This window comes from Eumetopias jubatus, unplaced genomic scaffold, assembly GCF_037043125.1.
Source record: "Eumetopias jubatus isolate StellerSeaLion01/CBP00866 unplaced genomic scaffold, mEumJub1_p1.0 scaffold_12, whole genome shotgun sequence".
Lineage (NCBI taxonomy): Eukaryota > Metazoa > Chordata > Mammalia > Carnivora > Otariidae > Eumetopias > Eumetopias jubatus.
This window is the reverse complement of record NW_028274818.1, coordinates 31239071-31266990: the sequence shown is the minus strand read 5'-3', so window position 1 is coordinate 31266990 and position 27920 is coordinate 31239071. Positions and strand designations below refer to the sequence as shown.

Here is a 27920-nt window from a genome sequence, read left to right as displayed (position 1 = left end):
CTGTGCCTCAGTTAAGTGATCTGTAAAATGGAGATAATGACATATTTACCCTACAGAGTTTTGATGAAAAGGTAATCCAAGGAAAGTATGTAGGCAAGTCCCTGGCACATGTATGTAGCCGGTAATTGTAAGTGATGGTTATTATTGAAATATTCTGCACTTGACCCAGCAATTCTATGTGTATGTTTATACTCAAGAGAAGCACTTGCAAATGATGCACAACTAGAAACATGTGCAAAAAGAAAGATAGAAGAAAGAAAGAAAAAAGAAAGAAAGAAAGAAAGAAAGAAAGAAAGAAAGAAAGAAAGAAAGAAAGAAAGAAAGAAAGAAAGAAAGAAAGAAATACTTTATTCATATCTATGGGAGAAAGGGCAAACAAAATGTAGACATTTGGAAGCCCTGCAATGCATGCTATGCAGTTGAAAGGAATACTCTTGGTCTGTATCTATCTACAGATGCTCAGATGAATACCATGAGTGAATAATCACTGAATGAAACATATAAGATACAATTTATAGAATTTTAAAGAAGCATACAAAAATGTACTATGTTTATAGATACATAAATATTAGTGCAGAAGTATAAAAACAGATTGCCAACCAAGAAAAAGAAAAAGAAAAATTATTTCCTGTGGAAAAAGTAAATGGGGTAAAAGGATACAGTCAAAGTCAGGGAACTGGAGTTAGTGGTTAAAGAGGCTTGAACTTTATCAGAAATGTGTCATTTATTTAAAAATAGTGGATTCAAATATGATAAAAAGTTAGGAGTTGTTAAATGTAGATTTGGCATAGTGTGGTTTTTTTGAAAAATTCCTCTGTTTTAAAATTCTAGAAAACTCTTTTTAAAAATGTGTTCTATGGCCATGAAAGACTATGGACTATGAGAATCAAACTAAGGGTTCTAGAGGGGAGAGGAGTGGGGGCGGTTAGCCTGGTGATGGGTATTAAAGAGGGCACGTATTTGAATGGAGCACTGGGTGTTATATGCAAACAATGGATCATGGAACCCTACATCAAAAACTAATGATGTAATGTATGGTGATTAACATAACATAATAAAATAAAATTTAAAAAATGTGTTCTATGGAATATCAACTTGCATTCTTTTCCTCTTAGATACAGTGTGAAATTTATTATAGTTTTATGTATTAGTCATTTGACTTGGTGGATCACACTTGATCTTAGCCAAAAGGCCAAGAAGCGATGACTTGGTGGATCAATAATAGTCACTGAAGGAAGTAACAGGCAATGCTTTTCTAATTTTTAAAAATAAAATAGAAGTTATGCACTATATAGTAGATATTTAATCTATTTAGCAAGCTATTTTTTCCTGGAAAAGAAATCTGATATGGAATTTTCTCACATTCCAGAGAACTGTGAGAGCCAAATTCCATAATACTCAAATGTTATAGGTATCAGTTTTCTTTTGCATACATTGTCCCAATATGAGCAAAATTATGGAGATGCATAATTTATTTAAATGTGATTTATAGGACTGTAAGTTATCAGTTAATTATCCATATTTTTCTTTGGAACTGTAGGCACAGTATATCTTGATCCATCAGGCCTTGGTGGAATACAATCAATTTGGGGAAACAGAAGTGAGTTTGTCTGAATTACACTCATATCTATTTAACATGAAGAAAAGAGATCCACCCAGCGAGCCATCTCCACTAGAGGCTGAATTCCAGGTAATAATAGTGATAACAATAGTGATAATGATAATTATGGATAACTTTCATTGACGGCTATTTTATAGTGTGGCGCTATATGTTTGACATGGTTCTTGAATTTGGGCCTTACCATAACCATGGAGCACAGATGAGGAAACTAAGACACAGAGAATTTAAGAGAAATGCCTGAAAGTGCAAAGCTGTTATGTAGGAGACTTGTTTCATGTGTCTAGAGACTAGAATTGTGTCTACAGCCCACACTTTTAACCATTTCTCATTAAGCTGGTATAAAATAAAGTGTCAAAATAATAGTATATACCCACAAAATTGGTCTGCCAAAGGCAATGTAGCATCTCACCTTTTAAAACTACATCTGGTTTTGGTTTGTAAAGGAAATAATTAGAGGAGTTTATGACTACTTAGGAAGTTTAACTAGCTGGAGCTGGTAGACAGAAACTAAAGGATAAATACATGTGTCCTAACCTATTCATTGGGCTATTACTCTGAAAGTCAGCCCAGGATGTAGTTCACTCATTCAGAGAATTCTCAAAGCTATCTCCAAATTGCTCAGTTGTCCAAAAAAAAAAAAAAAGTTTTGTAACTTTTCTCTTACAATTTTCCAGTTTACTGAAACTTTCTGTAAACTACCAAACTGGTCAAATTGGAGAGTTTCACAAAACCAGGAACATGTTTTTAATCAAATGCAGAATTGTTTAATGTTTTGGTTCAAAGTGAGGATGGAAGGGGGGTGGAGCATACAGTAATTACCAGGTAACACAATCCCCCAGAAGATTATAGTGGAAGAGCCATCAGGCTACCAGAGTAGTCTTGAGTAGGAGGATGTTTAGTTGCTGTTTTCTTGCTCTTTTAGCTGACAAATCAATGACATTTCAGTACACCAATCCTGCTAAACCGCATATACATATATGCTGTTTGAAAACACTTATAAATGTAATTTAAACATTTGTATGTAAAAGTCACTAAAAGAAAGAGTAAATTCTGTCACTGAACAAATAGGATTAGGTGTTTGCTTGGTGTCGAGTACAGTTTTGGGCACAGGAGCCAAAGTGATTTGCAGGTGGACATGGTGAGAGAGAGTAACCCAGGTCACAGGTAGTGACTAGAACTGATAGAAACAGTGAAATTATTCCATTTAAGCATAAAGGAAGACAGAAAATGAGAAATGAGAGGGAAGATGTAGGTTACTTGGTGGATTTGGTGATAAGAAGTTGAGGCAGTTCTTGTCAATTGCCTTTTCTTTCTAAAGACGGTATGAAGCAAGATCATCAGTTAAAGAGTTTAGGAGGACATGAGGGAGTAGGGCAAAGAAGTACTTATGCTTGAGGAAGGGGAAAGTAGATGAAACCGTTATACCAAAGTAGCAAAGCAATCTCCCTAGGCAAAGATAGTAGATTGCTGGAAATTGTTGTTGGATCCTTTGAAATCTATGGTCATGAATTTAAAGAGAGTCAGTTGGTTTTATTGTTTTATATAGAAACATTGAAAATAGGGGCTGTGTATACAGATGGTTGGGTTAAACTCATCTAGGATTTCTTAAAGTGACTATTTGAAAGTTGGAGAAAAAGGAATTGAGGGTGTTTGCAAATGTATGATATAGTGGTGGATGATAAAGAGCAAATTGGCCACAGAAGAACATGCGGCATGTAAGGAAAGTAGTAGGGATGGTATGTGGAAGGTTTTGATAGAATTGCACATGGCTAGACTGAAGATACTAGAATAAAGAACGAGGAAGAAAAGAGGTAATTTTCAATAATGAGATGGTTGAAATTGTAATTTTTAAACGAATGTTTGAAATGAAACTTACAAAGGTAGAATGGAGAAAGTGGATGGCGGAAGAGTAGAGGGAAAGGGCACAGGAGGTAAGGAAGTTAAGAAGAGACTAGAGTGTTGCATAGATCATCCTTGTCAATGTTGAAGTAACCAAGAATTATGACAGACCTGGGGAGAAAAATTAGGCAAGTCTAAAATTAAACGGGGTGGAGTGATCCAGTAATCAGTACCTGAAGCCTCTAACAAAGGTCAAAGAAATATGACATGGTGTCAGGAAAATAAAAGTAACTGGGCTTTTTGAAGGAGAAATGAGTAGAACCAGTTTACAAGCAGAAACAGGTAGTGAAGACAGTACATATCTTTCCTTCAAGCTGTGATGTATATGGGGTATGAGTGGGGAATTCAGTTTTTTAAAAAAAGAACTACTGCTGAGTTTTTGGTGATGTTCTCAAGAGACCCTCAGGTTTCACCTGGTGTACCACCCCCTCCCCCTTCCCAAAAAAATGAAGGAATTGTTGGGAGAAAAGCATTAAGGTGGATGGCAGTTTACTGATGTCAGACCCTGAGTACCAGAGAGCAGAGAGGAAGACATTGATAGGTGAGATGTAAGAGACTGAGTTGTATTTGATGATAACTATTTAGATAATTATTTAGTAATAGAGCTCTAGCCAATATGGATGCACTGGGAGGCTGAGACTTGTAGCAAGGACTGAAGTGTGAAAAACCCTTCCTGTCTTAAATGAGAGTAATCCATTAGCTTTATCTGTAATACTGGGTATTGGCTAGAGGGCAGGGGACACTGGGTGACCATTCTGACAAGCAAAAAGTGTGATGTTTTCCAAGGCATCAGCCTCCATGCTGTTCATTAAGGTGAGTTCAAGTGGCCTAGTATTCGATGATGAGGTTTCCATTCATTCAGTTACACAGCAATGCATGGGGTTTGAAACGGGGTGCCATATTTAGTTTGAAAGAGTGCACCATATTAAAATATATACATATATATACACACATACATCCCATGCACATATATTTGCGTGTGTATAAAATCCTACCGAACTGTATATGATGAGCTCTTTCGGTTTAGATTATTCATCCACTTGACAAATATTTATTTAAGGACCAATGGGAAGAAAGGGTTGCAGGCAGAGAGATCTTCCAGAATAAATGACATTTAAACTGATAGTTAAAAAGCAAGTAGAAATTAGCAGAGTGACAAGGGAAAAGGGTAGTCCAAGCATAAAACTCACAAGAGTTAAAGGACAACTCGGCTCCTTGCCAGAGTTGAGGAAGTTGGATGGCTGAAGTGGAAGGGGACCATCAAAGGGTGAGGCTGGACAGACAATCAAGAGTGCATCCCTGAAGATTTTTTGTACAGTGGGATGCTTCTTCCCAATGATGGCAAACTGCTGAGGAGCCTCAGTGGGACTCTGTTTCGTGTTTTTAAGAGGATTAGAGCAAGTGAGATAGAAGATAAACAGGACAGTTAAGAAACTGTTGATGTTTTCAAGTGAGAAATCAAAGTGGACTGTACTAAGTAGAAAGAGAGAAATGCAAAAGTGTTTGAGAGCTTCCCCAGAAGAAATGATAGGTCTTGCTGACTGATCAGCGACTGTGAATGGGAGGGAAAGCAGTAGGGAAGGTGTAAGCAAATGAGGTATCAATTGTTCAAAGCACGAGTGAAGTCTTCTGTGAATGCTGTATTTGGAGAGTTTATTACTGATCATTTCAAGTAATGTACCACTGCCTGTTGCAATATGGATAATCATCAACATGGATACAGTGCTTCAACTTATACAAGAACAAACCATGCTATTTTGCTCTCCAGCCACTTTTAAGTAGGAAACCTATTTTGTTATCTAATTGTATATCCTGAGTTCAAACTCGCCATGTCAAAAATATTAAATGCCTGAAAAATTAAAAGGAAAAATTCCGAGGCAAACTTAAAAATTAAGAACTATAGGCAAAGTATGCACATTTCACAAAACTTGATGTAATACTTTTCTTTAGGGAACATCTTTTGCCACAATAATAAACAAAATCACAACTTGCATTTTAAAAGCAGTGTTCCATTTTATTTTTTCACCCTCAGAGACTTCCCTCGTATAGGAGCTGGAGGACACAGCACGCTGGAAATCAAGAACAAAATAAAAATAAAAACAGGAATTCTTACATCATTCCATGTATGTAGCTCATTTTATGTTATTCTTTGGCATCAGATAAAATTAAACTCTTTTTTTTGGATGCACACACACAAATGATTTTGAAGCAAGTTTTCAACATTGGGTTGACAGGTAGAGAATAGCTAATGGGCTATTTAAATTTAATTATAGCAAATACTTTGCACCCCAAACATTCACAGTGGGCTTTGGAGGATAGACTGTATTCAGTCTTTTTTTTCTACCAATTATGTCAGAAATGACTGTCAGAAACACATAACCTCTGAAGCTGGGAGAAAAAAGGCCAGGTCCACTTTACTAGTTTTCTCTCATCTTTAGTTTATTTCATTTATTTGCTTCAGGGTAATTGCCAATAACAACGATTACTTCCTTTTTTTCTTTCTGTTTTCTCTTTATTCCTTCCTCCTATCTGAGAGATTGACAGTAGGTAAAAAATACCCTATAAACTGTTAATCATCAAACTTAACAGATCAACATATGTAGTTTTAATACTTGAATACTGTTATTTAAGAATTTTGTAGGAACATGTCTGGTACAACTTTCATTTTATTCATTTGTTGTTATGCATTTGCAAAACTTTTTAGTTTTGTTAAGATTGTATGTTCTAAACTTGATTTCACACTATTAGCTAGACAACCAAATAAATCATATTGATGTATGGTTGACCTAGTTAATTTCTGAAGTCCTTATAAGTATTAGTTCAAAATCTGGAATTGAGGATGATGTAACTAATCAGATCACAGATCATTTGATCAGGATATTATAGATTAAAGAAACTGAGAAACCGTGAGAAATTATGGACTAAATAATTTTCTTGATTGAATAATAATCACCTGAGATACCTATTTAATTAAGATTGTTAAGTTGATGTTAACAGGATATAATTAAGAAATTAGGTTTTTACCAAAGCTATGTACTTTTTCACACTTACATATGTATTTTTAAACATCTCTAGCAGAATCATGCTTTTCCATGGAAAACTAAAGTATATGTGTCAAAGATTGAATGATTATTTGGAATATTATATCTATTTGTATATCTATGGTGTTATATACCATTTTTTTCTTGGTACTTTTTTGAAAGCTTCTTTCTCTTAGATTTCTTTTTTATAATTTTTTGATCAATATGAACTGAATTTTATGTAGTGTCTCATTTCATGTACATCAGTAAATTTACGTAATGCAATCTGTCACTTCTCTAATTTCTACATGACAATCAAATGGAGATTTGATTTTTTAAAGAAAGACTTACTACTAATTTGTTTTACATAGATGACTTTAACAGAGTGTCACTTAAACATGAACTGGAGATGAGCAAAGAGAGTGAGCATGATTCAGATGAATCTTCTGATGATGACAGTGACTCAGAGGAAACAAGTAGATACATCAATGCATCTTTTATAATGGTAGGTACTCACATTTCCAAAGCCCAGGATCTAACCCTTCAAAAAATGTGTTTTAGAAGACATTATAAAAAAAAAAACCTGTATTTTTATGGCCATTCATTAAATGATTTTATAAAGAAATGATGCTCTTGGCCATAACTATATATATAGATAGATAGATAGATTGACCCAAAATTTCAATTTTTAATACTATATTTTAACTTATTGAAAGACTCAAAGATATTAAAGTCTAATGTGTTGATACAAAATGAGACAATGTTTATTAGTTACAATTTATGACCAGTAGGACTCTTCATATGAATTTGAAAAATAATACAATTTGAGCAAATACAAGTATTTGAAAACATTTGTACTTACTCAGATACCCAAATTGTAGGCAAATAAGAATTTGCATATTTGCATAGCTAAAAAATTTCATTCAGATTATCTGAATGATTAAATGAGTCTGTGTCACATAACTTTTTTTTTTTTCAGTAAACGGAGAATTCTAACAAGGAACTATAGTCATTCAGTAAATACTTTTTGCGTATACACTAAGTTGGATTTATTTTCCAAATTTTTCTAAAACATACTCTTAGAATATTAGTTTACTTCTGAGTTATCATAAGACTGTGTAGACATCAATTAAAGTAGAAACATGATGAAAATAATCTGAAATGCTTACGTATTTTCTTTTTACAACCACATGTACTTTTTCTTAGTTTTGGAAAGAAAAACTTGTTAGTTTTGTTAAGATAGTATGTTCTAAACTTGATTTCACACTATTACCTAAGTATTATCATTAAATAAGTGTTCTACATATAGATATCACATTGTTTTGGGTCTAAGGATCTTAATATTTTTATGTAGCAGCATTGATATCAAATTAAGTGACAGTATTTCCAAATGGTTATTTTAAGAATCCATTGTTCTTTCATCAGTGAGCGAGAGTAACAGAATCTCTCTCTCTCTCTCTCTTTTTAAAGAGTTACTGGAAACCTGAAGTGATGATTGCTGCTCAGGGACCACTAAAAGAGACCATTGGTGACTTTTGGCAGATGATATTCCAAAGAAAAGTCAAAGTTATTGTTATGTTGACACAGCTGAAGAATAGAGACCAGGTTTGTACTTTTAACATAATTAAAAAAAAAGAGAGAGAGAAGAAAATATACCAAGGTCTTAACAAGAACAACAACAACAAAAATGAATAATTTTTTTTTGTCTTTCTGTCATAAAATATCATTCTCCATTCTTGGATTACTTGCTTGATTACTCTACCCTAGGATTTTTGACGCTTCTGTCACAAAGTTGCCTTTGTTCATTCTTACCATCTTCCATCCAAGTGTTGGCCTTTGGCATCTCATGTCCAGGTTCTGACAGTCTCTCACACTACCCTTCTCCAGTCCTACACACCGTCTGCAGATCATCTCATGCACAGCAATCCCAGGGTCACTGCTTGCTACAAACAACAAGCAATAGACCAAACTCCTCAGTATGATATTTAAGACCCTCAATAACCAGACCCTCATATATCATAATTTCTAATCTGGACAAGTAGGTTTCTTGACTGAATCTTGACACACCGTTTGCATTTTCATCACTGAGATTTAATTTACTGGCATTCCTCATATATAAATGTGTCCTCTATTTCCATTTTGATCCTTTTCTTCTAGTTAGATGGAACTCTTGAAAAATTTATCTAAATCCTGCCTTCTTTACGTTCATGTAATATTTATTATTATAAAATTCTATAGTTGGAGGTGAACCTAAGATCTAATTTGATCTGCTTAATGCCTGTGACGTGTATTTGATCTTTTCCTTAACACCTTGAGTTATCAAAATCTCACTAGTATTAGATTTTACTTAGTTTTAGCACCTAACACATTATCTGGCATATGTTAAAGCTTATCTAATGAATATTCTCATAAGCATGCAACTATATGCCTTCTCTTTCTGTCATTTTTTTGGTCCCCTACCCCTGGACATAGGACATGTTTTGTTTTATGTTTCTTTTTCTTTTTTAAAAATGAAATAACATGTTCAGATTTTCAGCATGGAATTCCTAGCAATCTTTTCTTTCATCTAAATTGTGAAAGCCAGGAACTGAAATGTTAGTTTAGGCACGAATGCCTATCATTGTCAGCAATTGTAACTGTAGTTGGTGCAGAGAGAGAACACACTTTTGTGATCCACCTGCTCTTCAATCTGACCCTTTACTTAGATATGCAGTCAACTTACATAGAGCTGCTCATGGTTTTGGTCATCAAGATACAGAGACAAAACTCCAAAAGATGAAGTCTCCTTCCTCAAGGACCACTGGAGAGACAGTGAAACTTGTTATTACAGGGGTCATGATCAATATCAGCTCAATCTATAAATTTTGAAGAGGTGATGATAATAAGGTTATGGAAAGAAGAAACAAATCTCAAAGACCTACACTAGAGGTGACAGAGCCATTCCTGTGGTATCCTGGCCACTTTGGTTATTTCTCAGTTCCCTTGATTTGCACAAGGAAACACCAGGTATTGTGGAATGGATGTCCACCATACTTAAGATAGATTTTGGAGTTTTATGGGTGGCTTTCCGTTTTAGAACACAATTAGTAATTTCAGTTTAATAGAATGGTGGGTAAGAGAGAGAAAAGAGAAAGATAGAGACAGTAAGAGGGTCCTGAATATGTTAAAAAACAAATAGAACACTTGTGTGGAAGTTGTTGAATCATGTTCTTTCTTATCTAGGAAGCCTGTGCTCAGTACTGGGAAGAAGAAAAACAAACATATGGAGATGTACAAGTTGATATGAAAGACACCCAACAATCTTCAGCTTATACCCTCCGTGTATTTGAACTGAGACATTCCAAGGTATGTAAATAATTTCAGGAGTATGTATTTTTGTTCTGGTAACTGATCTGGTAGAAAAACTAATATAAATTACTCTATAAAAGTAAAGCAAAATCTATTAATATTTTCAGAATAAAACTTTAAGAGGAGTTAAATGAAAGTAATTGTGAAGAAAGTGTGACTATCAAACTATTAAATGGACTGAACCTTACTTGAATTAATGTTCCCTTCTTTTCTGGTTTTAGAGGAAAGATTCTCGGACTGTGTATCAGTACCAATATAATAACTGGAATGTGGGTGAGCTTCCTGCAGAACCCAAAGAATTAATCTCTATGATTCAGACTCTTAAAGAAAAACTTCCCAAGAATTCCACTGAAGGGAATAAGCATCACAAGAATGCGCCTCTTCTCATTCACTGCAGGTGGGTGGGATTTGATAAAATATTCTCTAAAAATCATCATAATGCTTGACTTCATGGTTTATACTTCCTGTTAAATTCTATTTTAATTTTTAATTCTTTTTTTATTTTTTTAAGATTTTTATTTATTTATTTGTCAGAGAGAAAGAGAGAGAGCACAAGCAGGGGGAGCAGTAGAGGGAGAGGGAGAAGCAGGCTCCTCACTGAGCAAGGAGCCCGATGTGGGACTCGATCCCAGGACCCTGGGCTCATGACCTGAGCCGAAGGCAGATGCTTAACGACTGAGCCACCCAGGCATCCCTTAATTTTTAATTCTTACTAATTCTAATTCTAATTCTATTTATCCTGATATATAAAATGCACCACCACAGCGAAAGCCTCTTGTGGAATCAGTCACTCTCTCAGGTTTGCTCCCACATATAGAGCAATTTCTATAACTATTATAGAAATATGATAGCAATGATTATATTATAGTGCAATAGTTTTAGTCTATAAGTTTCTTAATACCAGTGTCACATCATCTTTGACTCCCAGTGCCTAACATTGAATCTAGAATGTCGTATGTCCTGGATGCATTAATGAATGAATGGCAGGATGCATGAACAGACAGGTGGATGGATATCACATTTTATTTATGCTTATATGCATTGATACACCCTGTTAGGTGTTAAGAGAATCCAGAGGAAGGAATGCTTTGCCTTTGGTAAACATATCTTAAGTTATATATTAATGGAAAAGACTTTAATATATATAATAATTTTTGACTTTATTAATTTGTTATGTAGACCCTTGACTTTCATCTGTGAGAAATGCCTACATATCTACCTTAAATAAGAGATATTGAAAGAAGGATGCATAATATAAAATATTTTTTATATTTTACTAAAGTAAATGCAAAATAAAAATATAAAGGAAATGAGAAATGTAAATTTAGTGAGATGCTTTTAGAATTTTCAAGAAAGCTTTCTTATTATTATTAGAATTGCATACACTAGTATGAAGTCCTTAAAGATGCACGACTTTCCAGTCTTTATTAGAGTTTTCAAAGGTGAAATTTATGCAGAAAGAAAGCTAAAGAAGGCAAGGTTAAGTTTTAAAACTATATGTGTTTCTTAAGATATGGCTGAATACCTATTATATGTCCCTTAGTTATGTACAATAAATAAAATCCTGCTAATAACATATTCTGTAAATTGAATCTTTATTATAATGTGACATGCTTTTACAGTTAAGTAAATCATTGAGTTGTCCTCTTTTTAATGAATAATTCTACCAGGTATCATTTTTCTACTGATGCAAAAATGTGGACATTTGTAAAAAAGCATTAGAGAGGCAGAAGAAAGAAGGAGAGAAAGCATGCGGTCTAGTAACATACAAAATTTCTACAATATTTCTGGTTTTACTGATTTCTGGGCATGTCTTTATCTTCCCTAAATCTCCATGTCCTACAATATTTGTCCTAACAACTTCCTTACAACTTCGGATGTAAACAAAAATGCATTATAATCTATAAGGGACTAAACAGAAGAAAAAAATATGTCTAAAGCCTGAGATAGTATTTTTTTTAACTATAAGATTATATATTCTCAAACTGAAAATGTTTGTCCAAAAAATGCATTTAGCAGAAATGTTTTGTTTTTAGAGATTGGAATAAGATAATTACAATAAACATGAAATGAAGAATACATTTCATCTCTCTCAGTTTTTACTCTAATATCACTTTCTCCATAAAATGTAGAATTATTTTCTTTTTAAAACTTTTCTTCCTTTTACAGAGATGGATCTCAGCAAACAGGACTCTTTTGTGCTTTGTTAAATCTCTTGGAAAGTGCAGAAACAGAAGAAGTGATAGATGTTTTTCAAGTAGTAAAATCTCTCCGCAGAGCTAGACCAGGAATGGTTCCCACGTTTGTACGTAGACCTCACAGCTGCTTTTGCTGTGTTTTGCATTTTTATTTTGATGGTTTCTTTTCTCTTTTTCCTTCCTTCTCCCTCTTCTCCAATCCTCTACTTTCCTTTTCTTCTATTCACCTTTCTATTTTCCTTTCCTAACTTCCTTTTTTACATGATAATTCACATTAAATTATTATTAAGGTATTTTATTTTTTTAAAAGATTTTATTTATCTGAGAAAGAGCACAAGCAGGGGGGAGTGGCAGTCAGTGGGAGAGGGAGAAGCAGACTCCCTGCTGAGCAGGGAGCCCCACGTGGGGCTCAATCCCAGGACCCTGAGATCATGACCTGAGCTGAAGGCAGATGCCTAATGACTGAGCCACCCAGGCGCCCCTCGATTATTATTAATATAAATAAGAGAACTAACTAGAGCTTACCAGCAATTTATTGTGGTTCATGAAGAACGTATCTTCAAATGATCATGAATTCCCTAATTTCCCCCATCTTTACTCCTGTAAAAACCACCCCAAAATCAGTGGCAGAAAAAAAAAAAAAAGCATTTGTTATAGTTCAATAGTCTATTGGAGCAACGAAATAGTTCTGCCAATCATGTCAGCTTCAGCCAATCTGGACCAGGCTCGCTCATTGGTTTGCCACTGCTGATGTGCCTCTTGGGGTTTGGCTTGTCCAAAATGATCCCTACTACCAATAGATTGGCAGTTGCTGGCCTTTAGCTCTGGCAACAGAGGGTGAGTAGAATGCAGGTCTCTCCTTCTCTGGAAGACTAGTCCAGGCATATTCACATAAAGGCAACAGAATTCTGAGAAGTGGGGCAGCAGTATGTGAGACCTCTTAAGGCCCAGGCTTGGAAACTGGCACAATCTCTCTTCCTCTGCATTTTCTTATCTAAACAAGTCACAAGGCCAGCTCAGCTTCAAGGAGTGGGGAAATTGACTCCACCTCTTGTTGAAAGGGTCAGCAGTCACCTTGCCAACAAGTGTGGATACACAGAGGATAGTAAGTGTGGCATTTTTGTAATCAATCCAACATGGATCTTCTGCAACGGTAGAGGGTAGTCTGGAAATTCATAACTAGTCACCATATAAACTTACTCACTCAGATCTATGAAGCTTTTAATTATGCAGGACATTGAGCTTGCATATAATTGATTTTAAAAAAAAATGTGCTGAGTGCCTATTATGTGCTCTTGCCATTAAGAGACTCACTGTTTAGTATGAGGAAAAGGCAGATATTTATTAAACAATATAATGATTGAAATGACAGAGAGATTATACGAAGAGCATGAATGAGGGCACTGAATTTAACTATGGGATCTGCATAGGCTTTCCTGAAACAAGTGACTTCTGCTCTGATACTTAGATGAATGATGCATAGGCATTCAACCAAGAGGATAAGCCCAGAAAGTGGCATCATGGGCCAAGGCATGGAAATGAGACACCACGTGGCCTGTGAGGGAAATGAACATGTTTGGTGTTGCTCCGAGATAAACTTGGAGGAATACCCTGCAGTCAGACTTTTAGAACTGTAAGGGGACTAAGCCATTTAAAATGTTCTTTTTATAAAAAAAAAAAAGAGTAGTATTCTTTTACCCAAGACTTCCAAGTACATGTTAGCTCTTGCTGATTTCCATCTGACATAAAAATAATTACGTAAACTTTCTTTATAATAATTACATAAACTTTCTTGCTTCTTTCTTTTACTAGGAACAATACCAATTCCTATATGATGTCATCGCTAGCACCTATCCTGCCCAGAATGGACAAATAAAGAAAAGCAACCATCAAGAAGATAAAATAGAATTTGACAATGAATTGGACAAAGCAAACCAGGATGTTAATTGTGTTGGTTCACCTGGTGCCCTGGATAAGGACAATGAAGGAAACAAAGAAGATGAAGGTATTAAAGTCACAAGTGGCCCTGAAGAGCCAGAACATTCTGCCAATGGTCCTCCGAGTCCAGGTTTAACTCAAAGTGCATAGGAAAAGACATAACATACACAGGACTCAAAACATTGTATTAAGTGTTATTTCTATTTTTCTAGAAGTAGGAGGACAAAATAGATACACAGTGGATTAATGAAGTACATTGGACCAATTTTTGAGCAGCTTTTATTTTACTACTGTAGAAACATATTTAAGACAGTTTTGCTAAAACGTTTGTACAGATTTATGCATATTTTAAATTTTTACCTATCACTCAGCAAAAAATATCTTCTTTGTAGTTTTTGCATGTGTGTGTGTGAGAGAGACAGACAGCAACAGAAAGGGAGAGAGAGAGAGAGGATGCTTTTAAGTGAATTTAAATGCTTTTGAGAAACTTTACCCTTTTATTTGAAGAAAAAACACATTTTATACTGAACATATTAACTTAGTTTAAAGGACCATTTTTTAAATCATAAATTGTGTGTGGGACCTAAGAATAAAATGTACAATTCTAGAATGACCTCAAGATGTCCTCCTTGTTCTACTCATATTTATCTTATAGTTTACTATTTTATTTCTAGAAATAGACATAAAAGTAGTATGTGTGTGCGTAGTTACTACAAGAAAGTTAACTAAATTAACATTTGGAAATCTTACATTCCATATGTTAGCATTTAGTCCATATCTTTCAAGCTCATTTAATCTAATTTAAAATTTTCAAGCAAGCTTATCTTGTTATATTCATATGGTGTTTATAATTTTGTAGCACGGACTATTTTTCTCTGTATAATATGTGAAATTCATTTCTTGATACTTTTGACCAAGAATTATGTTTGTTGCAGTTGAATTTAAATAAACATCTTTAAACAAATGCCATATATATTAATATTCATAGGATAAAATAGAATTATGCAAACATATTTGTGTGAAATATTTACATTTGAAACCTGATCTAGCTATTTTTATGGAATGCAACAGTGATATGAGAAATATAATATTGCCCATGCATACTTTCCATGTTAAAGTTCATCCTTGACTTTCACCCAAGTGCATTTACTTTTTTTAATCCATTTTATTTTATTTTAATTCCAGTATAGTTAATATACAGTGTTTACTAGTTTAGGTGTACAATATATTGATTCAACAATTCTATTTATCACAACCAAAGTGCATTGACTTTGAATTTCTCAAATGCTTAGACTACAATAGCTGAATTATAGAAAAAGCCCAAGTGTCCATTGACTGATGAATGGATAAAGAAGTTATGGAATATATACACAATGGAATACAACTCAGCCATAAAAAAGAATGAAATCTTTCCATTTGCAATGACATGGTGGAGCTAGACAGTATTATGCTAAGGGAAATAAGTCAGTCAGAGAAAGACAAATGCCACATGTGGAATTTAAGAAACAAAACAAATGAGCAAAGGAAAAAAAGAGAGAAGAAAGAGAGACAAACCAAGAAACAGACTCTTAACTATAGAGAGCAAACTGCTGGTTACCAGAAGGGAGGTGGGTGGGGGATGGGTGAAATAAGCGATGGGGATTAAGGAGTACACTTGTTGTGATGAGCACTAGGTGATGTACGGAAGTGAATCACTGTACTGTACACCTGAAACTAATATTACACTGTATGTTAACTACCTGGAATTTAAATCAAAACTCAAAAAAAAAATTCTTAGACTGCCTTTACCAGAAATTGACATCAATAATCATAATAAAATCCGATCATTATCTTTTCTTATACATAATATATTGTGTTACATGTTCCTATATGAATTATATAAGCACATATTAAAATATAGGCTTAATGCAATGAACGTTTGTAGAACAATTTCACAGATCTCAATTTTTTTTAAAGATTTATTTTTTTTTATTATTTGAAAGTGTGCTCACGCACAGGGAAGGGGGGCAGAGGGAGAGGGAGAGAGAGAATCTCAAGCAGACTCCCTGCTGAGCACGCAGGCCAATGTGGGGCTCGATTCCACGACCCTAAGATCATGACCTGGGCCAGAATCAAGAGTCGGGCGCTTAACTGACTGAACCACCCAGGTGCCCTGTCACAAGTCTCAATTTTCTTTTTAAAAGAGCCATAGTCTAATAATGATTTAGGATCATAAAAAATTTAAGAAAAATGGTATTTTTCAAAAAGTAATGAACATTCTTTTTGGTGAATTCTGCATGAGGTTATTACATTAGTCACACACTACGTTTAGGTTGGCTTGGTTTTCTAAATCTTCACTCTCCTGACTGATTTTAAGTGTCTTAACTATGTATCATCAATTGCTTTCCATTCAACTCAATTTATCTTGGGTTCGTCTTTCTAATTCTTTTATTAGACACGTGAAATTAGCAACTAATTCTTACATTATTGGATAGTACCTTGTTAACATATGAAAATAAGTGAATTTTAAAATGAAACACTAGTTTCTAATTTAGATTGCGTTTACATACTATCTCCTTACTTATTAACGAGAAAAGGGGGTCTAGAATCATCCATTATGAGTACCATGAAGAAACAAATCTTGCTTTCACTTCTTGTTAGTCACTCAAATTTTTAATGCCTTGTTTTCTCCAACTGAAATGAGATCAATTGCCATTTACAAGGTAATATTAAAATTTACAGTTTTTGTATGTGGCAAAATAGTGTTACATGAGTCTATTTTTTATTTATGAGCTGCTTTAAAAGGCAAACAGCAAAAGTTTTGAATTTTAAATAGGCTACAAGCAAAGTTTCCCTCTGAGGTTTCAGGGGCAAATGACATCTTCCAAATGGGGATGTTGTGTGTTTTTAATGTGTATTTTCCACTTGAGTCTCTCTTTTGAGAAGATACAAACAAATGATTAGAAAATAGAGCCATGGTAATTTCTGTTAGTTTAAGAAGCAAGTTGGAAAATTTATTTTTTTCTTTTTTAAATGAGAAGTTGTGAAGGAAGAGCTAGAGTAGGGGGTCAGAAGGACCATTACTCTGTGAGAATATCTATTAATCAGAAGGTGAGACCCATTGCATTAGAACATGGAATTATATGTATATGAATTTTATTTTAAAAAAGAAAATAATATGTGAATTACAGACCCGTGTCCATGACTATGGGTTGCATTCCTAGAGAATCTATCATGAGATATAAAAGATTAGGTTTCTAAAGTTTGGCACTGCCATTAGTAATTCCAAGACCTAGTTAGAAAAATTAAACAAAAAGTTCCAATTTAATAAAGTCTGGTCCATTTTAGGGTTAAAGCTCTGGATATCATTGTACATTTATTGGACAAAAAGAGACAATGTTACGTTTCTTTTAAAGTTTATTTTATTTCTGGTACCAGGATTCATTGGAAATAAAAGATACATTTACTATTCTTAAAATTCAGCTCCCAAGCCATTAATTTTTTACAGTGACAAATAAATATTTGCAGAAAAGAGAGATACACTGTAATAGTCCCGTGCAATTATAAAACTGTGTGTAGTGATTAGCTGAATGTCTTTGAAATGATAATTTAGAAATATAAGCTTTTACTCAAAACTCTAATACATGTACAGTGAAATTTTCACATCTATGTTTGCTCTGTTCCCCCTAAAACACTGAATACAAAGCTTATTATTTCTTTTAACTAACTAGGACTGATCTTAATTTTTAATTTACACCAGAGATTTGTTTTAAAATGTTCTCATTGCAGTATATTAGGTCAAATTAAATGGGTGGTAATTGCTCCTGCTTAATTGTAACATGTTTCTTGATATGAAGACTTTCAAATGTACAGCTTCAGAGGAAAAGAACACTTGTTCAAACGAGAAGGATCGCTGTGCTTTCATTTTCCTATACAAATTTTACAACTGGAACAATCTGAAGGTTCTTCAAAGAGACACATTCAGAATTGAGCTTTTTCATTTCCTATCTCAGGTGAAGATTCATATTGCTAAGGTTCTATTTTCTGTAATCATTCTTTTGTAAGCTTCTTTATGTTTCTCTTTACATTTTCTTGGCAAACACTTTTTTTGTTGTTGTTCACTACTAACCCAATGAAAGGGTGTGTGTTCTGGGTCATTACTTCTAAATAAAAAAGTAATAATTACTGTAATAGTTATTGTTTAACGAGGCATAATACATGCCTCGTATTTTATTAATTGTTTTACCTGCATTTGTTTATCAAGACAGATTCTATGCAGCACAGACTCTTAGTATCTCCACTTTATAGACAAGGAGCTGAGGCTCAGAAAATCTTGGTAGCCAGCCTGTTGTAACACATCTAGTAAATGACAGAGCCAGGATTTGAACCAGCTCTTACTGGCACTGTAGTCTATGTTCATAACCTTTTGTTCTTCTGGCTCTGAGTATCAAGGTTGATCATATGTTTGGAAAAATTAGTGGAGAAAATAATCTGAATTTATTTTATGTCTTTTCTCTATCCATGATTAAAACAAAAACAAAAACAAAACCACGTATAACACGCTCTCAACGGCACTGTACAACATAGTAAGCTTAGTTGAACTCACAACATTGAAGTTATTATACAAAATAAACACACTCTTAAACATCCATGGGGAAGGATTGTTCTCATAATACATATAAACAAAGATCACCTCATCACTAATGTGAGTGCCAGGAAATAAAACACAACAATAAGTCACAAATGTCACTGTTCCCTTGTCTCTCAATTTGGTAATCAGAACAAGTTCTTACCGTTTGGATCACATTTCAGTATGTTTGTCAGAGAACCCATCAATCAGTATTTGAAACAAGTTAACAGGGCACCGTAAAATGCAAACCACATTTATGGTGAGTATGACTCATTCACTCTCTCTGGTAAGTGAGTCCAAGGGAGCTTGGTTCTTTTGACTCAGCTGTCCCCAGACTTAGGATACCAGGTAACTGGAAATGGACTTTCTATGCAAAATCGCACAGGCATTTCCCCCTCTAGAGAAACCAGTGCTCTCTTGATTCATATGCACCTTCTCAGTGTAGTAAAAGTGGGACCTCTGGTATACATATTTAATTTTCCTGGAAAGGAGAACTTACTGGGATCATTAATATCCCTCATATATAGGAAGCAAACCAGATCTGTAGAGGCTGATGAACTATTGAAGAATGAAAGTATTGTCTTGAATTTTTATGCTTGTGCAATCTTTTTTCAGGCACTCTCTGAGAAGTGGGGACAAGATGCGACACTAGGAAGGGAAACAATCTGCCCCTTGTTAATACATGGAATGGAAAGTAGGATAGTATCAGGACACCCACAGAACCTGTGCCCCTCACCCCACTGGTGGACACAGACTCAAAACAGGGATTTCCTTGCAGTATACTTAGGTAACTGTGTATTGAGAATTTTTACTGGTAATCAATAATTCAGATTTTGTCATTAACTCTGACTATATTATCCCTCATAAATTACAAAAGCCATTACATGGCTTTTGTTATGTGTTATAAGTCATAAAACAGAAAGGGGAGAAATGAATTATTATATTTATAAGAAATTCACATGTAGTAAATCCCTTTATAAAGGAGTTCCCATTTATATTTAATTACTTGCTTTCATTGCATTGACAACTTAACCTAAAGACAGGGTTGGTAAACAAAGAATATGCAGAAGGTTTAATACCATAAAAGTGGGTTTTTTTCATGATTAATGGAAATAAAAAAGTAAACTTAATGGCCATCTATTATCTGTTTTGAGTTACTTTAAATTGCCTTGGCCAAGGGGCACATGGGTGCCTCAGTCAGTTGTGCATCTGACTCTTCATTTCGGCTCTGGTCATAATCTCAGGATCGTGGGATTGAGCCCCATGTCAGGCTCCATGCTCAATGGGGAGTCCGCTTGGGATTCTCTCCCTCTCCCTCTGCCCCTCCCCCACCTCACTCTCTCTCTCAAATAAATAAAATAAATCTTTTTAAAATTTTAAAAAATAAATTGCCTTGGCCAATAAATTTTCCGTCATTTGTCACATCTTGGGATCATAAAGAATAGCAAAGAGCTGTTAGCTATTTAAAGTTGAGCACCCTGTAGAACATTTTAGCAATTATTATTTTGACATCATCTTTTAAAAGCATGCTTTCCTTCTCCCACACACTATTCTTTTCCCATAGGGATGCATGCTTATTAGGTGACAAGTTTTCAATAATGCATGAGATCTTTTTCCTAGAAGCTGCACCTTGACTTTGATCCCAATAATATCTGAATATCCGGTAATTCTAAGTAACTCTGCATCCCTATTGAAGGACATGAGTACACCATTAAGGATCACACTTGGTTCAACATACAAGAAGCATTTTTTTCAACAGCTAGAGTCATGTTAATTATGTGAGCAACTATATATCAGTGATATAAATGCAGTAAACTTAGGTCTGGATTTTTCAGTGTGTGTGTGCAAGTATGTGGGTTTCCCTTAAGATGGTCTAATGTTTCTCATCTGGGATCATAGTCCGTTTTAGTTTTGTAAAATGACTTCTTAAATGAAACAAATTATTTTTGTAAATAAAACATGATTTGGCAGTTCTCTTTTTGTTTAAAGTAACATTAAATCATGGAAGTCAAATTTCTTTTTGATGAGAATCAGTAGGAAATAAATTCTATTTGTTCTTTCAAGAGGTAGCAAAATATTTGTTCACAATTTAAATGCAGGATGTTAGAAAAGGTCAAAATCAGTCAACTCAATGATAAGTTTAGCCAAATTACTAAAACCCACTGAGTTTCTACAGATTTTCTTTAATATATTTCAACTCAATGCCCTGTAATTATTCAGAGAACATGTGAATTTCAGAAATAATACCAAGCCTACATTTACACAATGTGAAAGGGAGAGATTAATTTTATGTAGCACTGCAAGACGATACACTTTGTAGGTTATTCATTATCTAACATAATTCAGTGGGGTTTTACATATAAGATATCTCTCTGAGAATATCATCTGAGATTTATGTTTGGTGATTTTATGTAGCCGCTGAAATTATTGTAAGTGCAAGACATGTTTTAGTATTAATTTTCACACAAAAAACCCAAAAAACCAAAAACAATGAACTTGGTGTAGTCTGGGATTTCTAGTTACTCCATGGATAACTCTAATCCTTCTTCCCACCCTGATTCTTTTCTTTCTGTATCCTGACTTAAAATACTTATGCACCACCTTGGCCCACAAACACCCCTGTCTGACAATTAAGTGTGCATGTCTGATTTCTCCCATCTCTGTTCCCACTTTCAGTCCTGCGGCTTCTCTGCTTGAAACTATTATTATTTAAGACAACAACAACAACAAATACTTAAATTACCTACTGGTATCATTAAATATGGATGATTTCAAACTTGATTCAGGACCACAGGGTGGTGAATTGATTATTTTCTTCTCTAAATTGATCTCCTTTACTGCTTTCCTTGGAGTTCTTCCAAGCTTGAACCAACCCCAAGTCTCCTACTTTCATCAAATGCCATTGACTCTTTTCCTGAAAAAAAAAAAAAGACACCACTCACCTGAATTTCTTCTTATTCACTTAAAAATATATATTCCTGGGCACCTGGGTGGCTCAGTTGTTTAAACAACTGCCTTCGGCTCAGGTCATGAAACCAGGGTCCTGGGATCGAGCCCCACATGGGGCTCCCTGCTCCTCGGGGAGCCTGCTTCTCCCTCTCCCTCTGCCTGCCACTCCCCCTGCTTGTGCTCTTTCTCTCTCTCTCTGTGTGTCAAATAAATAAATAAAATCTTTAAAATATATATAGATATATATATATTCCTATCCTGAGCATACTCACTTTTTCTCTCCTTTCTCAGAGGAGGTTTCCCTACACTTTATCAGGCCAAATTCTTTATCCATGAGTCTTTCTGTTTTTTAGAATAAGCATCGTTTTATAAAACTGATATATTCTTACATAAAAACTAGTCATCAGAAAAGCACCAATAAAAAGTAAAAAAAAAAAAATTTCCAAATCCAATTGAAAACTAGTCAAGAAAGACTAGAGAGTTCACAAAACAAGAACTACAAAAATCCCTAAACATAAGAAGAGATGCTCAAACTCACTCAGAAGAAAGATGCAAATTATGGTGATGGGTATTAAAGAGGGCACGTACCGCCTGGAGCACTGGGTGTTATATGCAAACAATGAATCATGGAACACTACATCAAAAACTAATGATGTAATGTATGGTGATTAACATAACATAATAAAGAATGTATATATGTTGAATAGGTAAAGAAAATATTGTCATTTAAAAAAAAAACTACATTGAGATAGCCAGTTCATAATGATATATATACAAAAGCTTGTCCATACGCTGTTGTCAAGGCTGTGGGGAAATAAGGACTCTCATGATTTTACCAGTACGAAGAAATAACCCTGCAGTAGGCAATGTGACCATAGCTATCCAAATTTACAGATGAATTTCCACTTTTACCTAGAAACCCCACATCTCGTAATTAACCATCCAGAAATATCTATAAAGTTACAAAATATTACATGTACAAATTATTATATCTTTCTTGTAAATTGGAAATTATTGGAAACAACCCAAGCGTCCATTTATAGATAGCTGGATAAATAAACTAAGGTACTACCATTCAGTGAGATATATATTTACCTATAGGGGCTGGTGAGGAATGGTGACATGAATAGGAACTTGTATATCTTAGCATACTGTTTTGAATTTTAAACTGAATCTATTACCTATTTGAAAAACAACACATTTTAATTTAAAAACACCCAAACACACTCTCAGATATAAGTATCATCACAATTTGTTGAATATTGCTGTAGTCATTTCTCCATATATATAGAAGTTAGGAAAGAAGGAAGAAGGGAGGCAAAGAGGGAGGGAAGAAGGTCAAAATAAATAAGAATTTTTTAGATTAGGAAAAATGTAGAAAAATGTAGGATAACAAAAATTTGACAACATAGATTTTCTTTTTCTTTTTATAAAAAGGATTATGTTCAATTCAATTGAACTTATTGAAAGACGGATTTGAATGAGTTGAAATAAATTTTGACCCATACTTAAATTTTCTTTTTTAGGGATGCCTGGGTGGCTCAGTTGGTTAAACGTCTGCCTTGGGCGCAGTTCATGATCCCAGGGTCCTGGGATGGAGCCCCGCATTGGGCTCCTTGCTCAGCAGAGAGTCTGCTTCTCCCTCTGCCTGTCCCTCCCCCGCTTGTGCTCTCTTTCTCTCTCTTTGACAAAAAAAAAAAAAAAACTTTTTAAAAAAATTTCTTTCTTACAACATATATTAAATTTAAATGACTTTACATTGAACTTAAGTTAAAGTTTATAAAAATTTCAAACTGTTTTAACTTCACTTGCTATTATTTATCTCTCTGCTATTAGAGATGAATCCTCACGTCCACATTTCCTCCAACATTGTCTCTCTCCACCTCTTGATACTTAGTTTCTATTTGTACTGCTAATTTCACAATACAAGTTGACTGGTACTGAATTTGACCTCTATTTAAACTGAGCCAGAGTCTAGGGTCCTTGCTAGGGCTTCTAAATTTCTGAATTTCTTCTTTGTATTCATCTCTAATTAGCTTGATTTCATTGTAAAATGAGTCTTATCAGATATTCTTTATGATGTTATTTCCCTCTGATCTGGTACAGTTGTCTTTATACTGGAAGGACAGCATGCAGGAGGTATAAAACTTAGGAGTCACATTTTTGATTCCAAAGAATTTTATAGAATGTGTTTCACTGAGTTCTGTCTTTGATGCAGTGGAATGTTGGCGTTGACCCAAACGTTTCTTCTTGTAGGCATTAACTTGTGTTTTCTTCCTGGATAATTTCATGATTTTTTTCTTGATCTTTGAAATTCAGAAACTCATTCTCCCCAATCTTGGCCTTGATCTACTGTATGAAGTCTTCTTGGGACACAGTGATTACTTTCAATCTTTATGTGCAGATCTTAATGTTTCATTTTCTTTTCATTTAATGTATCTTTGAATTTCTTTTCCGTATTGTTGGTTTCCTTCAGGGAATCTTGTTCAACTTTCTACATCCATCGGATTCTTCCAGATTCTTAAAGGCACATCTCTTGTTCTCCAGCACTGACTTTTGCTTCTGAGAATAAGTTCCTGATGCCACTTCACTCCTGATTCCTGGTTTCCGACCTTTTTTTGTTTTTGTTTTTAACCCTAAAATCTTGGGGATCTATTCTTTGCTATCAATTAAATTTTCACAAGGTGACAGGATGTGGGCAGGTTTTGTTTGTTTATGTTTGATTTCATCGTTTTACTCGCTTGGCAGACTCATTTATATGAAAACGAATATTGTTCAGTTTGGATAAATTTCCCTAAATTATTTCCTTCCCTTCCTCCTTCCCATTCTTTAACTCTCAGTCTTTCTCTCCTCTCCCCTCTCTCCACCTTGTCATTTTTTGTTTTGGGTATGTGTTGGGGGTGAGTAAGGATTACCTTTCTTTTTAAATCGAAACTCTAAATCCCCTAACTTTCTTACATTTACTTTGCTGTTTTTCTAATCTTGGTGTCTTTTTAATATCTCTCTGAGGTTCTTTAACTTTATTTTTATAGCTTATATTGACTTATTCCCTCTAAAATATAATTTTATCTCTAAGAATTCTCATTTTTTTTAAGATTTTATTTATTTATTTCAGAGAGACAGAGACAGAGCATGAGCAGGGGGAGGAGGCAGAGGGAGAAGCAGACTCCCCGCTGAACAGGGAGCCCGACACAGGGGCTCCATCCCAGGACCCTGAGATCATGACCTGAGCTGAAGGCAGATGCTTAACCAACTGAGTCACCCAGGAGTCCCAGGAATTCTTATTTATTTATCTTCAAAATCTTCATTTTTAATGCTGATTAAACATTAAGTATCATGTTGATACTTTATGATGGGAATAGCTCTCTGGGCATATTAATTACAATTTTTATCCTGTCCCAGATACTGTCTTTGTTTTCATCGACATTACCTTTGCTCCACTCCAGACTTTTCTCCCTTTTCTGATGCAATAACTTGAGTTCTCTCCACTGATGGCTAAATATTTATGTTCAGACACACTCTGAATATCACTAAACTTGTAAATATCTCCTTACTACCTAGCCAGTTTATTGCTCCCTTCATCTGATTCTTACACCACAGTGATTATAACTCTACCAGAGTACAGATCATGTTCCACTGTAACATTTTTACAAGTGTCTCTCCCTCCAGAAACATAGCTCCTCAAATCAGGAACTGTATCTGCACCCATCTGTGTATCCCTTCTGTAGCAACTTGCAATAGCAAGAATATTGGAATGGTGGGTAGGCATGTTTTAAATGCTGTAAGTTACCTTCCATTTCAGTCATGGCATTACTTTTTTTATAAGTATAAATTTATATCAACCTCAAGTGAAATATTTACTGTAAATGATCCTCAATTAGATTACCATATTTTTTCAATCAAGTACCTGACACTGAAGTTCTATGTTTTAGAACAAAAGTTGTGTTGTTCTCCCTGGCTTCTAGAGTTCTTAGCTGCTTTCATTCTCCCCCACTGCTGATCATTTCCAACACCTCCTCCAGCCCCTGAGCCTTTTCCTCATCATGGTTTATCTCAACAGAGCTCAAGCCTCAGTGAGCTTGTCACTTGTATTTCAAGTTCCTGTCACATGGTGGGCTCTAGGGACTTTTTAATGAAAGGGTTATTATATGGAAGGAAGCAAATTTGTGGGGGACTCTGTGGTCTGCCACAAACCCCATCCAGAAAGCAGAGCTTAACTGCTCATGCAGCCTCCTCCGCTCATCTTCCTGCCATGAGAGAGGAAGGGGAGGGATCAGGGAGGAACTCAGAGAAGAACTTAAAGAAGGGACTTAATAATGGTAAATACTCTTAGAATTGCCCTTCTAAGCCTCTTTCTGTAAGGAGTTTTTGTCCTGGAAGGAAGCTTCTGGTTTTAGGTCCTTTCTGCCTCGTGCTCTTACCTCACAAATAATTTCACATTCTACTTACGAAGTTTTAAGATAAGAAATGGGGATTGCTTGGAAACAAGTACTGAAATACAATGCCTCATATCCCAATGGCGTTTTTTCCCCCCCATCGGACATGTGCAAAATTAAATATGTGATTAACTTCCAAATAATGTAATGTGGTATGAATTTTACAGGAGCTCAGTGAAGTGATTTTTTACTGACCAGGCATTTAAAACATTGGTGATTCTTTCATAAGTATTTTAATAAAAGAAGCACTTAGAAGTTGAAATATCTCATTTTATATAAATTAGCTATAGATGAATATAATTTATATAAATTAGCTATAAATGAAATAAATGAATTTCACCAAGGGAAAGTATAATTTCTTTGTAGTATTAAAACAAGAAGAAAAAAGTATTAAATTAAAAAAAATTATTTTTTTTTCATTGTATAAGACTCTTCAACATTGGACCAGCCCATGATACAATGCTAGATACATATTCCGCTCCAATTTCAGTAAAAATAGTCATTTTTCAATTATTAGAATAGTCATCAGATTTCGCTAGTAATTCTTAACATGAATTCTTTAATTTTGAAATAAACTGGTATTTAACCCTTTAAAAGTCATACCATCTTTAAAGAAAATGTAAAAGTCACCAAAGAGGTAGGGCTGTGGATTCATGATAAATGCAACGGGGAAATTCTGGGCTTTATTGATACACTTGCTTAATAAAAATTTTCTTCACAAACTATAAAAAAGTCTTAGAAGAGGATTCAAAATTCTTAGGCTTATACAGTTCTGACCCCAATAATTTGTAATCTAAAATGTCAGGGAAATAAGATCTGAATGCTCCCTAGAAAGTAAACCTCTATGTTGGCAGCCTGATCCTTATCTCCGCCATATTGGCTCTTCCATCCCTTGCTTTATGAGAAATAGGAAACTTTTTTTTTTTGAAGCTTATGAACTTCACACATAACACAAATGATCTTAGTGGTATTTGTATGCTACAATGTGAAAACCAGACAAATAAATTATACAATTATTTTAAACTTTTCTATTAGGTTAAATGCAATGTTCATTTATTAGTGGAGACAAATATAAATATTCAGTGCTTAAACATGGACTTTCTAAAACTTTTTCCTTATATAAACAAATTATCATTAACTTATTTTTAAACTCCAACGTTTCCTTTCTTTGACTAAGACCAAATCATTAACTTTAAAATATAAAATTAATTCTATGGAAATAACTAACCCTCTGAGCAAAAGAAAAAAAAAGTCGGTGAAGACTGGACTTTTAGACAAAGGCACTTTTTCATCCAAAATACATATTTCCTTTCTGAATGAATGCTGAATAAAAACAAATTTGAGAAAAGGTATGTTTTATTTTACTGACCTATGCCCATATTTTAATATTAGGTAACAGAATAGTAAATTCTATGGGAACAACTTACATTTTTTCTGGTATAATTTCCTTGAGCTGAAGTGTTTTTACACAGATGGATTTGAATGCTTTCCAATACCTTATTGTAGAATGTAGAATGACCACCAGGTTGTGCTAAAACCTTTGCAATGGTTTTATTCAGATGGAGGCGGGAGGGGGTGCTTCTAAATACTACAACTTAACATGTGTGTTTGGTCAGTAAACTATATGGTACATTCATACATGTTTGCATTACCGGTTTCCATGTGCGTGCTGGTATTTTATAACATCAAGCTCACTCCCACTTACTTAAAAATGGCACTATTAGGATAAACCAATCATATTCTTTCTGTGAAAAATTACTTTGCTCTAGAACATATTCCATACAATCATTCCAAAGTGGGCCAGGTATGAGATCTCCACTTACCCATTACAGAAATCCCCTCTTATCTCACTTCCACTGGGAAGTGTGTGTGCCTTTTAGGATCAGGGCTTCCGTGTGTAGA

The 27920-nt window shown here is 34.6% G+C and overlaps 1 protein-coding gene across 7 annotated transcripts in view; it reads left to right on the top strand.

The window, feature by feature from the left end:
* Positions 1-20607, top strand: part of PTPRC (protein tyrosine phosphatase receptor type C) — a 127314-nt gene extending 106707 nt beyond the window's left edge. For all 7 annotated transcript variants that reach the window (XM_028120310.2, XM_028120309.2, XM_028120307.2 and 4 more), the window contains 8 exons: positions 1541-1690; positions 5553-5643; positions 6912-7045; positions 8011-8145; positions 9763-9885; positions 10110-10285; positions 12058-12193; positions 13899-20607. In XM_028120310.2, coding sequence (XP_027976111.1) covers positions 1541-1690; positions 5553-5643; positions 6912-7045; positions 8011-8145; positions 9763-9885; positions 10110-10285; positions 12058-12193; positions 13899-14174 — 1221 coding nt within the window. In that variant the 3' untranslated portion in view covers positions 14175-20607. The remainder of the gene's footprint in view (positions 1-1540; positions 1691-5552; positions 5644-6911; positions 7046-8010; positions 8146-9762; positions 9886-10109; positions 10286-12057; positions 12194-13898) is intronic.
* The last annotated feature ends 7313 nt before the right edge of the window (positions 20608-27920 follow it).